Raw genomic sequence first — 13,796 nt, 5'->3', positions numbered from 1 at the left:
TGTAAGAGTGTCAGCTTATGGAAAGCCAAGCCTCTATAAGCTCACATATTCACCTTTGATATGTGTTTTAAATCTCATCTGGTCTTGTTGGTCTGTTGTGTCCGAGCTCCGAGTCTGAAAGTGGAGCTGGATGTTTCATCTTTGTCATTTTTAATAGTTTTAATCAGTTTTGGCACCGTTTTCACGCAGCTTCATTGCCATTCATAGCTGTTTATCAAACTGTATTATCATTATGATATCAAATCAGGTGTCAAATAGAGATAGTCAATTCAATTTCAGTAAAATGACTAAAAATATGTGATTTATTCTGTGAAGTTTAGACATCAAGTCCAGTGTTTTGAACACATGTTGGATGAAAGTTTGCTTCTTTCAGCGTTCACAATGGTGTGCTCAAGTATGTCACTTGCAAGCCACCATTACATGCAGGCAACAGAATAGAGGATCCAGGAGGACAGGGATCAGCAGGGGACAGACTGGGGTCAGGTGCCTCTACTTTCCTTGTGGGGGACTCTGGCTTCTCTGGAGCCTGTGTCACACAACTATCAGCAACAGCAGCAACAGCAATGCTGAGGGAGGGGAGCGGGAAACAGAGAGCAGTTACTTTGGCATCAGAATGAGAAAGAAAGATAGATTAGCAAGGAGGGAGAAAGAGACAGAAAGCAATGGGAGCGCTAAGAGTCTCTGTGTTTTATCTGTCCTGAAAATCTCTGCTGAGAGGAAGAAGTGGGGAGGTTTCTGGGTCTCCTTGGGCTCAGAGCCGGATGTGCAGTCACCACAGACATGTACTGTAGCAGCTGGAGACCAAAAACCTGCCAGAACATATCACTGCAAGGGCAACTTCTGAAATACTTGTTACACATTTCATTTTCTAAGTTTATTAAAGCTCAAGTGCCCCCTTATCTTGGGTCTACACCCCTCAAACCTCAGTTGCTTTGGTAGCATTCCCAGCTCCTACACATAGAAGCATCTTCCCATGGGAATGGGGCTGTGCATCTTGGATATGCAGCGCACCCAAGAGCATCACGGAAACCTTGGCAACCGCTGAGTTATCAGCGGTTGCTATATGCTTTAGAAAAAGGCAATTAGCAGGACAGTTTAAATGCTTCTGTCCTACTTCACTGGAAACAGATTTTAGACAATCGTTCCTAAACACACAACCAGGACTTAATGCACTTTGGGAAAACAGAAGTGCATTCCGCATTTTCACAGTCCTGTTGTTTCTAGCTATCTCAGCTGCATTCACTGGTTGGTTTTCTGCTCTGTGTTTGGGCAGCAGCTGGCAAGGCTCAATGGGAGTGTCAGCTAAATGAATTTAAAGTAAAAAAAACTAACATGGTTTGTTAGCAAAACAAAATAACCAGGTTGGCTGTTTGAGGGCCTGCAGAGGTAAAAAAAAAAAAACAGAGTTCAAATATTCTTAAATCTATTTATACGAGCAGTTTAACTACATTAGATGATGTAACAAGATGTTCTTATTAATTAAAAAAATCTTTATTATAGTAAAACGAAAATAAGCAACCACCAACTATTTCATCCACTTTACGCTATTTCAGAAAAAGTTCATTTCCATAATTCTCCAATCATGTCTGCTTATACATTTAATAAGCATGCGACCTCTGGACCTGCACCATTCTCACAAATTCAGTAAAAATCTACTTCACGTCATGATAATATCAATGTAGGCAAACGTCTCCCTGGAAGGGACTGCAGTACTTGCTCCTGCAATCAGTCTTGATTAAAACAATGGTGATTTAATGGGAAATAGGCTTTGTACAGCCCACATCACAATCAGGAAACCTCTTAATAGCTATGATCATCGATTCTGTGTGCTCTAGGAAATGAAGATGACACTTGCTTTTTCACTTTCTTTCTTTTTAATATGGCTTCAATTGCATTATTTTCCTCTAAAGGATGTAAGGAAAATTAGATTATTGGCTCTCAGAATAAATGAGAATGAGGCAGAGACACATTTGCCGCATGTTCTTCTGTCTCTAGACACAAAAACTGTGCTGTCCTTCACAAAGTGTTTTTCTCTTGTGGACTGACAAGATTGCACACCTAATCTCACAACCTGTCCAGCCCCTTGCAATATTCTCCGGCACACGCTTGGTACTCACAGGTCATTATCTGTCTCTGTGCGAGTCTTCTGCTGCCGCCGATGGACCATGAAAACAGTAACAGCCACGCCAACGATGAGTCCAATGGCAACAACACCTCCAAGGATCCCGATAACACCACCTGGGGGACCCTGTGGCATTGGTTTCTCTGCAGACAAGAGGTAAAATAACAGAGTCATGGTGGGTGTTCTTTGAGTAATGGATGCTTCTAGTTTAGATTTGGGAAAACAAAGAAAGCTCCAGCAGAGGAAAAAAAAAAAAGACAGAATCAATGCCACACAGTACATCTTTTTGAAACATATATATATATTTTAACCATACATGTCAAAAAAGTAAATGTTTCTTCAAAATTATTGGAAATATTTCAAAAAGAAAGCAGAGCTGCATCCAAAAAGAACATAAAACTAATAGACTCCTGCAAAAGAAAGAAAGAAAAAAAAAAAACGCTTTAGAAACCATTTGATAATAATTTTCTTTTCTGTCATGAAGCACATGAAAATAGTATTTTCAGAAAGCCATTTGAGCATGAGACCATTGTCCTGCCTGTCCTGGCACTGCATGAATACCATAATGTGGTGGTCAGTCTGCAGCTGCTGCTGCATTTCTAATGTGTGAACCATCAGCTGTTCAAAAGAAGCTTGGCTTGGATTTGACAGCAAACCCAAATGCTCTAAGAGCAAGGCGAAGCTATTATATTATGAAGTCTGTGCCAAACTAACACAATATATTTCCAGCATTGTACAAAGAAAAATATGTGTGTGATAAAACAATGTACCTCATTTTTTAGAGAGAAAAACATGGAAAAAGTTTTTCTAAAACTAGTTCAGAAGATGGATTAAGGAGGCAGGGAGGTCCAGTCTGATCCGGTAAACACTGGAAACCGTCGATGTTAGTACAACGTGTTCCCTAAAGTCCAGGATTTTCACTTTTTCTAAAAGATACAGTGATTGCACATCATTTCGACTGAATGATGCAATCAACTTGTCAGGCTGCTGCACTGGGCACCAACCTCTTTAACTGAAAATAAATGTATTAAATCTGTTCGTGTGTCCATGAGATATATATTTTTATGTTTTATGAAACCATTAGACGCTAAATCAGCCATCAGTGTTGTTGCTGGGGATTTCTGCAGAGCATCACCTGCAGTCTCTCAGAAAGGTGAGGTCAGGGATTGAACGCTACATGTAGAGTAACCAGTGACCAGTAACCAACACTAGAGTAACCAGTCCTGACTATATGTAGGGTGGGACTTCACAGCTAATGTTCACTGTGGGAGCAATAAAATAAGAAGGTAGCGATGAAAGTAATTTAGCACGAGCTACTGTAGGTGGGAAAAAAAAAAAACAAAAACACTTGACTTGTTTAGTTTCTGTTCCAAAAATGGCTGACCTGACTTATTTTTTCCACCTTACGATCTTTTGTACCAACAATAATGAACTCTTAACAGAAATGGATTCAGGTTGGCAATCTGTATTCTTCATTTACATATTCTGATGTATGATGAACCATGAATTAAAGGAGTTTTTCATGTCAATAAGCTTGTTTTTAGTCTGATGCTTCAGATGTTCTGCAACCTCCTGTCGGAGGAGAAGGGGAACAAGCAGAGTGTCCATGGTGGGTGAGGTCTTTTATAGTACAGGCAGCCATTTTCCTGCATTTGCTGTTATAGATTTCTGTGAGGGAGAGAAGGTTACTGCGTGCAATCCCTTGTGCAGCTTTCATGTGAGTTAGCAACCCATTATTATTGGCTATTTGATCTTTACAATAAAAACTACAAAAATATCTCAGAACTCTGAACAAGTTTTGCTAACATTAGCGTCACCACCTCATAATACTGTCAAGTCACTTCTGATCAGCTTCTAAGTCTGACCACTTGCAGGATGTTTGGATGACTGCATTGCATCAATAAGTTTCCTCTCCTGAAGAGTCACAATGGCTCAACATCAGATAACGAGGTAGCAATCATTTTTAGCACTAGTTTTTATGGAATTAAGTGCCGGAGTCTCAACATTCAGAAATGTCATTTCCAGTTTTTGATCACTCCCATTTAACACACTTGGGAAAACTGGAAAATTACTGCCTTTTGGTGCCTTTCTAGAATTGTTGCAGCAAAACATGCTAAATAAAGAAACAGGGCATGACTTCCTTTTTTACTCCTCAAGGGCCTGTTGATGTTATTATTCTGTGTGTTATGGACTATAAATCCCACTATATGCAACCAGAATGCATCAACATTCATCTGCTGTCAGGTAAATAAAAAGAGAAATTACAGCAGGTCCCATGTGAATCTCTTCCAGCGTGTATGTCAGGTTTTACTAAAATAGAACAGTCATCTCTTTTAAGAGGCAGAACAGAGCTATGTATCTGCAGGAGAACAACTCTGCAGTCCGTTGTCTTCGTGGAGGACATTTAAAGCTGCTCTTTTTATGACAGGCCAGGGAGCAATCAATGTGAGCCCGTTGTGATGGGATGCTGCAAATTTTCACTATATTCCACTTTGAAAAGGGGAAGCCCATCTCCTGTCCTCATGATGTCTCCATTATTATCTGTATGTCCCTCCCCGTTGTGACAGGACAAGGCCTCGCTCCCAGGGGGCTCTCTTCTCAACAGCTCGCATTTGCTTGATTCACTTCCCATAATGATGGATCCACAAAGGACTACTTCACACACCGCCACACAATAGGAAGCACTTTAGCTAACCCTGTGCATCACAGTCAGCGATTACATATCGTGTCCATCAGATTGTCATGCCACAGTAGCAGCAGCAGATCTAATTTTATGTTTTCTTATTCCTAAAAGTCACATCATGTCACAACTTCACACCAAAAGAGACTAAATAGGTTTTCATATGGCCACATACTCTTCTTTCTTTTTGATGCATTTCAATAAAAAGGGGTATGGAGTGGCTTTGAAGACCAAGCACGAATGTAATCTTGCTGTAGCGAGGGAACAGATAAGCCAGGACTCCTACTGTTGTCTCATCATGCTACATGGTGGAAGCCAGTGGGCTGAATTTCATGGCACTAATGCAAATGCCAGACACAATAGTCTTTTGTATAACACTAATACACAGAGGAGTGGACTGGATAAGAATGCAATTTCCCTCTTGTGAAGCCAAAAGCACAGGATTTCTACTGTCACCTCCGAACACATAAAGGTGGTTGAGCCATCTGCTGCACATTCTGAGTATTTTGGCTGCTCCTTATGTGGCTGGATGATCATCAAAAATCCAAGTTTTCTATTTCTGCACATAAGCTCCACATTAAAGTACCCCACTTGTCAACACAATCTGCATATCTGTTTGTTGTTGGTGCAGTTTGTGAAATGTCGCTGTTGCAGGTGTGGATAGCAGTGAAGGTTGTGGACAAGAAAACAAACATTTAGCGTGTATGCACCATTGCTTCAGGAGCACCTATGTTTGTGCTGAGCTGAGATAATTTTATCACAAAAGGGAGAGCTTCCCTCGACAGATTCAAAGCCTTTCCACAGCATGTGCAGCCCACAATGCACCTTCAAATTCAATTAGTCTAAGAAAGATAGTATAGCAGAACCCGATTACTGATGCCTGACCATTCAATTACTGCAGGGACTCTGTTTAAAAACATGAATTACTATAAATTCGACACTGGTGCTTCAACTATAAAGGTCAGCTCTGTACAAGATGTCCAAAAACCAAAGGGACTGAAATTAAATAAGTCCCTGACTATGCTTATATGGTCTCAGTCCCACATCTGTGGCTCTGACATTTAGCAGCAACTCAAACCTCTCATGTCCAATACCCACTCAGGAAGCTATACCCACTCAGGAACAGCTACAAGAAGAGCACATTGTCTTTGCTCAACAACAAGCTGTGAATTATCAACAAAACTATACGAACAGAGTCACTGTATGCAGCTGTTGACTCATCCCTGTTTACACCCTGCAACAATGAAGCGACAGGACCAGCGTTACACCCCCACCCCCCCAACCAGCTCCATCATCACACAGACAACCAGATAGACAGACAGGCAGATAGATAGATAGATAGATTAGGGTTTTTGTTTTTGTACTCATGTTTAATTCTGGTTTCTGTTTAATTTTGTGGATTTTATTTTCCTTTTTAGATCCTGTTTTGCTTTTTGCTTCCTGTTCATCAGTACACCTGGTATCATTTGATCATTTGCTTCACCTGTTCCTTGTTTAGTCACCTATCTATATATACCTCTTGGCTTCTTTTCCCACTGTCAGTTCATTCCCATTCCCTGTCTGTTCATTTCATGTCAAGTTACCAGCATGTTCCTTTTTTTTTTTTTTTTTTTTTTTTAAATATTACCACAGAAGTTTACACATTGCATATTTAAGAATTCCTTTGAGCCGGTTTGTGCATTTATATAAAGTTGGTTGACAGATCTTTGGACCAATAATATTGATTAAAGACTTTCTCAAAAAGCTCAGCTAAGAGAAGTCATGCTATATTAGCATTCAATGAAAAAATAACAGATTTTAGCAACAGCCTCTACAATTCTGAGTTCCAGGGGTGCGTCTAGAAAATGTGTGGCTGGGTGGGGGGCTAACATGGGCACATATTTGGGGGGGGGATTTTAAGAGGTTTGGGAAGATTAGTTGACCTATACATGTTGCCAAATTTTATAGTTAGAATGACTGAATCTGCTTTGGTAACCTAAAAATTCATAGTATATTAGCTTGTTACTTGATGGGTGATGGATTGAAAACTATTTTTTTTTTTATGCTATTTTTTGGTAAACTTAAATACTGAGAAGTAAAATGAGTAAAGAATGAATGAAAGTGAGGCTTTTTTAGATTTTAGAAATCTGCATTTCAGGAAATAATGAACAGATTCCAGCTGAAATGTCTCTTTGGTGTTGAAGTAAAGCTAAATTTATTCCATCATGTCTGACATTACGATTAGCTGCAAGGTACTTTTTTTTTTTTTTTCTCTGTTTTTTTTATAATCTCAGAAACTAATTTCTGAGCCCAGAGAGACCCATAGTGTTTAAAGTTTTCAAATAAAAGTAACAAAAAGGAATGCTGTAAATTGACACATTAAAAAGAAAAAAAACTTTTAAATTAGATTTCAGAATACATATTAAAGATGACTTTATACAAGGTGAAATGAAAGTGATTATTTATATTCTTCTAAATGGGATTTATCCTTAAATACTTGTACAGTCATTTACCACAGCCATGAACTTCTTAAATCAAATTCTTATTTTAAATAATAAATTAAATTGGCCAGAAAAAAAGAAGTTTTCTGCTTCAACCAGCTGTTACTGACCAGTGCAAGCTTCATTATATTATTCTGATAAGTTTAAAAAGACTTGGCACATTGAACATAAACACATTTTAATTGTTTGTGGAGCAGCAGAACTTCCATTTATTGCTACTTAACATCTGTGTGATCCAACATTTCTAGCAATAACGCAAGCTCAGTGTAAAAAGGGTCATTTAGTTCCACAAAACTAAAATAATAAGCAACAGGCTTAATTTATCAAAAAGAAAATTTCAATCTATCTTGTACAACAGGATACTTCTTTCCAATAGTCATTTAACTTAATTTATATTGAAGGCTGGGATCTCAAACTCCTGGAACATGGAAATCTTGCAGGATTTTGGCCTGAACACCCATTACCTAAAGTATACAGGCCTTTGAGGACCTTTAACATTTAATGCTTGTTTTTCTTTTTTGCTGAGATCTTTTTTCCCTTATGGTTGTTTACTTTTTACACTGCTCAAAACAATAAAGGGCACACTTAAACAACACAATGTAGTTCCAAATCAACCACACTTCTGTGAAATGGAACTGTCCACTTAGGAAGCAACACTGATTGACAATCAATTTCACATGCTGTTGTGCAAATGGAATAGACAACAGGTGGAAATTATAGGCAATTGGCAAGACACCCAATAAAGGAGTGGTTCTGCAGATGGTGACCATAGACCACTTCTCAGTTCTGATGCTTTCTGGCTGATGTCTTGGTCACTTTTGAATGCTGGTGGTGTTTTCACTCTAGTGGTAGCATGAGACGGAGTCTACAACCCACACATGTTGCTCAAGTAGTGCAGCTCATCCAGGATGGCACATCAATGCGAGCTGTGGCAAGAAGGTTTGCTGTGTCTGTCAGCGTAGTGTTCAGAGCATGGAGGCGCTACCAGGAGACAGGCCGGTACATCATGAGACATGGAAGAGGCCGTGGGAGGGCAACAACCCAGCAGCAGGACCGCTACCTCCTTCTTTGTGCAAGGAGGAACAGGAGGAGCACTGCCAGAGCCCTGCAAAATGAGCTCCAGCAGGCCACAAATGTGCATGTGTCTGCTCAAACAGTCAGAAACAGACTCCATGAGGGTGGTATGAGGGGCCAACGTCCACAGGTGGGGGTTGTGCTTACAGCCCAACACCATGCAGGACGTTTGGCATTTGCCAGAGAACTAAAAGTTTGGCAAATTCACCATTGGCGCCCTGTGTTCTTCACAGATGAAAGCAGGTTCACACTGAGCACATGTGACAGATGTCACAGAGTCTGGAGACGACGTGGAGAACGTTCTGCTGCCTGCAACATCCTCCAGCATGACCGGTTTGGCAGTGGGTCAGTAATGGTGTGTGGTGCCATTTCTTTGGAGGGCCGCACAGCCCTCCATGTGCTCGCCAGAGGTAGCCTGACTGCCATTAGGTACCGAGATGAGATCCTCAGACCCCTTGTGGGACCATACGCTGGTGCGGTTGGCCCTGGTTTCCTCCTAATGCAAGACAATGCTAGACCTCATGTGGCTGGAGTGTGTCAGCAGTTCCTGCAACACGAAGGCATTGATGTTCTGGATTGGCCCGACCGTTCCCCAGACCTGAATTCAATTGAGCACATCTGGGACATCATGTCTCGCTCCATCCACCAACGGCAAGTTGCACCACAGACTGTCCAGGAATTGGCGAATGCTTAATGGTGTGTTCAGACCAAACGCGTTTTTGAGCGTCAAACGCTCAAAACACTGAATGCTCGACACTGGTCACTAAACTGCCACTTTTGTGTCTGATGCCCAAAACGCTCCCAATGCTCCTGCCGCGTCTGCCGCTTGTGTGTCTGGAGCGAGCAGGAAATGCGGCGGAAAAGAGAGGAGGGAGGCGGCACTTTCCTTCCGGTCAGTTTGAATGATGGCAGATTCAGTAGAGATATGGCATGGTTTTATTTAATAAATAAAGCTAGAGGACGTTGTCGTAGGGCAGTAATAGTCAGTGTTAATGCAACAAGAGCCACACTCAGCAGAGAGCCGCCACCGCCCTCAAAGCGTTGCTAGGCAACGTATCCTGCTACGTTACCAAATCAGTAACATTGATTTTTTATTTAGTCATCCTAAATATTGCAGGGAGTAATCGCATCTCAGCCTCGTGTCTGGGTTCACCACAGGAATCCTCCAGGAGCTGTGAGCTGATCGCTCTGATTGGTTGACACCCCGCGTCGAGCGGCCAAAGTTCAGCTTTGTCCATCTCTGGCTTTTGATGAGCTTAAAAAAACTTCTTAAATTTTTGGCGTGTTCCGTGCGAAACGCCGACACCCAACACGCTCAAAACGCGACGCGAGAAAGCTAGACGCCCCCTTGCCGCGCCTCCCCATAGACTTTACTGTCGCTCTTGACGCTCAAAACGCGTTTGGTCTGAACATACCGTTGGTCTAGGTCTGGGAGGAGATCCCTCAGGAGAAGATCCACCGCCTCATCAGGAGGATACCTAGGTGTTGTAGGGAGGTCAGGCACACAGAGGCCACACACATGACTGAGCCTCATTTTGACTTGTTTAAAGGACATTACATCAAAGTTGGATCTGCCTGCAGTGTGTTTTTCCACTTTAATTTTGAGTATAACTCCAAATCCTCAACTCCATGGGTTGATACATTTAATTTTCATTGATCATTTTTGTGTGATTTTGTTGTCAGCACATTCAACTATGGAAAGAACAAAGTATTTAATAGAAATATTTCATTCATTCAGATCTACAACATTTTGCTTTAGTGTTTCCTTTATTGTTTTTGAGCAGTGAAATTTCATAATTTGACACCATCAGACTCAGAATAATAGGTGATGTTTACATGCTGCACACTTGTGTTTACGTGTGTAGATATGGATGCTACAAAGTTGTTTTGCGTGTCTGACAAAACATTATTCCATCTATTGTGCATGTTAGCTCTTGTTGTGTTTAGCAATATAAAAGTTAACTGCAATGTGACATGAACGTTCAGACTATGAAAAAGATTGGATATGTATCCTGTTTAGCACTACATATGAAAGTGGTTTGGCCTGAATAATGTTGAGTCTGTGCTGTTCACTGTCAAAAGAATCATTTATGGATTACATGTGGGGAAACACGTTGGATTTGAGTCTTTTTACCTGCAGTCTGATCCAAGATCAGCAAGAAAATCAGAACTTCAGAAACTGTTTAAGAAGTCAGATAAACTTTTGACCTTTTGATTTTGTTTCCTTTAAACAAAAGCCCCGCATAAAATCTGACCAAACTCTTAAAGTCTGTTGTTCAAAAACTGTATATTTTGTAGTTGCCGCTGAAAGATTGCTATTGATTTTTAGAAAGTGTAAAGCACCCATCCATTCAGCCGCGCTCTGTGCTGTCAGTCCACCTCTGTGGCACATTTTTTGATGACAAACTTGACCTTGACTTTTTGTAGCTGCCGCTCCCTCTGATGTGGCGGCCGCCTTCAGTGTCACACCTGATCCCTCCTGCTCATTCATCCGCATTGAACGTATGTGCTATTGCTTTTTCAGAGTTCAGTCACAGTCCTCCATTAGCTTCCATATTAGGTTTACGTCAGCTGGTGGCTGAAAGGGAATCAAATTTCCCTGATGATTAGTCAAGAAGGCTTCACTAGTTTAGCACTTTCTTTATCTATTCTGCAGAGTTCAGACATACAGCCACCCAGAGGTACCTTAGGCTTTTTGAGGAGTGGGGTGGGGGGGCACAATGAGTAAGTGCTTTTTGATGTTTTCCATTCCCCAGGCAGAGCCTACAGATTCTAATGCATGCCTCCAACAGGGGGAGTTACTACTTAGCGAAAATCTGGCAACAAATTTCATGGATCCAAAGCAACTCACGCTGTGCCCTGAAAATTGATTACTTCTCTAACTGCTGATTATAACCCTTTCCGGGTAAACGTGAACTATATGCAGAGTGATGGAGCAGCTCGCCACCAGGACCGTCGCTGTGTGTGAAAAACGGTGAACTCACCATCGCCAGCTGTATTCAATAGACAAAACATGTGGACTCTAACGTTGCCAGCCTCCCATAGAACATGTTAGTCACACATACCAGAGCAGGAAGAGTTCAGGTAGAAGGTCAGAGGTTGAGAATTTTCCAGCTGGAACCAAATTTGCCATCTTTAGACTCAATCTGTCACAGAATGAAGCAATGCTGGTTTAAATGGAAGCAGGTTTATTTCAGGGGGATCTCTGCTGCATACCTGCTGAGGCCCAGTGTGCACCATCAAACCCTGGCACGGCGAGCCAATCCACAGCTTAATGATGTCTTGTAATGTAAAGTCACCCTTGGCAAAATGATAGAACAGTATAAAAGTCAGTGTATTGAAATTGTAAGGCGTCGCACTGATGGTATTAAGGGGACATTTGTGTAGCGGTGTTCTGTAAAAATGTTCCAGGCATAAGTCTGATCATATTCCAGGAATGGATGTGGCTCCTGGCCCCCTCGCTCTATCCCATCAGAAATTGTAATTGCTATCTCCTCCACAGGGGCCAAAATACTTTCCAGCGATACTGGGGAGTTTTCAAGTGGACAGATTGAGAGTCTGGCTTCTAACCCACGCCAGCTTCACACCACCAATGCCAGTCTGAGACAGCCACCTGTTCCAAAAACCGCACTGACTGGTTTGCTACCTCACCAGTCAACCAGCACGGTGAAACAGTCAAGCTTGCATTTATCTCTCTATTCATAACTGGTGCAGCTACCTTATGTGGACGCAAATGCCCAGGCTGTTCGTAATTTACCAGGATTTTTTTTTTTCTTAACTTTCTTCCACGCAGGGTAAATTCTGCAAGCTCAATAAAGAGAGAAATGTGGTTTAATGGAGTTCATAAATCTGTATTTCATGCTGCCAACTCCAAGCGGTACATGCTGCTTTGTCTCCTTCTCCTCCCCCTTGCAGAGTTGGTAATCTCGTTAAAGTTCAATGTTTCCAGAGCCCTCTCCTCTGGGAGCTGGGGTTCCTGATGTCATCTTTTTCTTGTTTTTTTTTCACAGTAGGGTACCTTCTGGAGAGGTCTGTGTCCTAGTTCACCCAGTTCCTAACGGCTGTGTTTCCTCAGTACGACTCAGAAGCAGTGTGACCAACAAGAGAAAAAGTGCTGGCGCTGATGGGGGCAGGGGGATTGTGATGGGGTGTGATTGCTGTTTGACATCACACTGCAGAGGGCAGCACTTCATTAAACACAAATTGTTAACACATGGGATGAAAACAGGCTCATAATGAGCGTAAATGTTGTGCACCTGCTGCGCTGCCAGGAAAAACACCTATCTGAGCTAATAATGGCTTTCATTTCATCATATATACCTGGTATCTTTACACTTTTACATGACTTAATTGACACTTTAAGTGAGGGAGAAAAGAGACTTATGGATGAATGTCTCTAAATGGCTGGATAAGTGCCTGCTGAACCATCCTACTTTACTTTATAGCTTCTTCAGTGTGTGTGTAAATATTGTGTGATACCATTAAAGCAATCTGTAGATGAGATCACCAGCCGTCAATAATTAATAAAAAACAAAACAACAAAAAATAAAACATTTAGAATGCTTCCACATTCAGTCAGCATGGCACACTGGAGATCTCCATTTAGCCATATGCACACATTGTCTGGAAGTGCGTGGTTAACCGCTGAGTCCGGTGAGGCAGAATCGACAACTCGCAGCCTCAAAGCCCCCCGTCAGTGAATATGAGATTGCAGGATGCCAAGCTGAGGCTGATGCTGTCATGAGGTATTACCTCCTGTGACAGCTCAAATAACAACAGCTCTAATTAAAGAATGATTGGAAAGGGGTGGACCACTGCCTCCTAATGGGGGAATAAAGTGCAACATCGCCCCAGGAAGTGAATTGCATTCATTTATTAACTTCAGGATGCCTGTAGCTGCTGTCAAGATGTAATAGCTTATTTTTAAAGCTACATAACTTTTCATTCATTCTGCCCACTGGTCTGTACGCTGCAGCATTTTAATTAGAAATGACTATAAACATAACGGTGCTCTACCCAGACTGTCCGATGCTGCTTTGTTTTTCTGAGCGAGATGAGGAGATTTTAAGGGCACAGTGGCTTTGCTGCAGTTTCCTCTGCTGTGCATCATCACTAATCTGAAAGCAGGCTTTGGATTCCTGAAAAGAGCTGGCCATGTAGCTCATGATAGGGTTCCCAGTTTGCTTTTGCAGGCAATCTCTTGCTCTCAAGCCCTTTCAGCCTCTAGTTGAACTCGTCTATGAGCTGAATGTTAATTTAATGGCTGCACTCAGCTGTAAACCCATGTAGCCTGTTCAGATACCTTCTCCCTCCTCATCCATCCTCTTCTCACTCTCCATTATTGCAATTAACAAGGTGATGCCTGGAGTAAATGAGGCAACCTGAACTCATAGCTTCATGAAACATAATGAACATGACACATCATCAGGATCTTTGGCTT

The 13,796-nt window shown here is 41.7% G+C and overlaps 1 protein-coding gene across 1 annotated transcript in view; it reads right to left on the bottom strand.

The window, feature by feature from the left end:
- The window catches only part of nectin1b (nectin cell adhesion molecule 1b), a gene marked incomplete at its 3' end in the record, with an annotated part of 166,085 nt that overhangs the window by 37,319 nt on the left and 114,970 nt on the right, over positions 1–13,796 (bottom strand). Inside the window, exons 6-7 of the mRNA XM_079246288.1 lie at positions 2,118–2,265; positions 471–566 (exon numbers count right to left, since the gene is read on the bottom strand). Coding sequence (XP_079102414.1) covers positions 471–566; positions 2,118–2,265 — 244 coding nt within the window. The remainder of the gene's footprint in view (positions 1–470; positions 567–2,117; positions 2,266–13,796) is intronic.

Source organism: Telmatherina bonti (genome assembly GCF_933228915.1).
Source record: "Telmatherina bonti genome assembly, chromosome: 9".
Taxonomy (NCBI): Eukaryota; Metazoa; Chordata; class Actinopteri; order Atheriniformes; family Telmatherinidae; genus Telmatherina; species Telmatherina bonti.
This window is presented reverse-complemented; position numbering and strand designations above follow the sequence as displayed.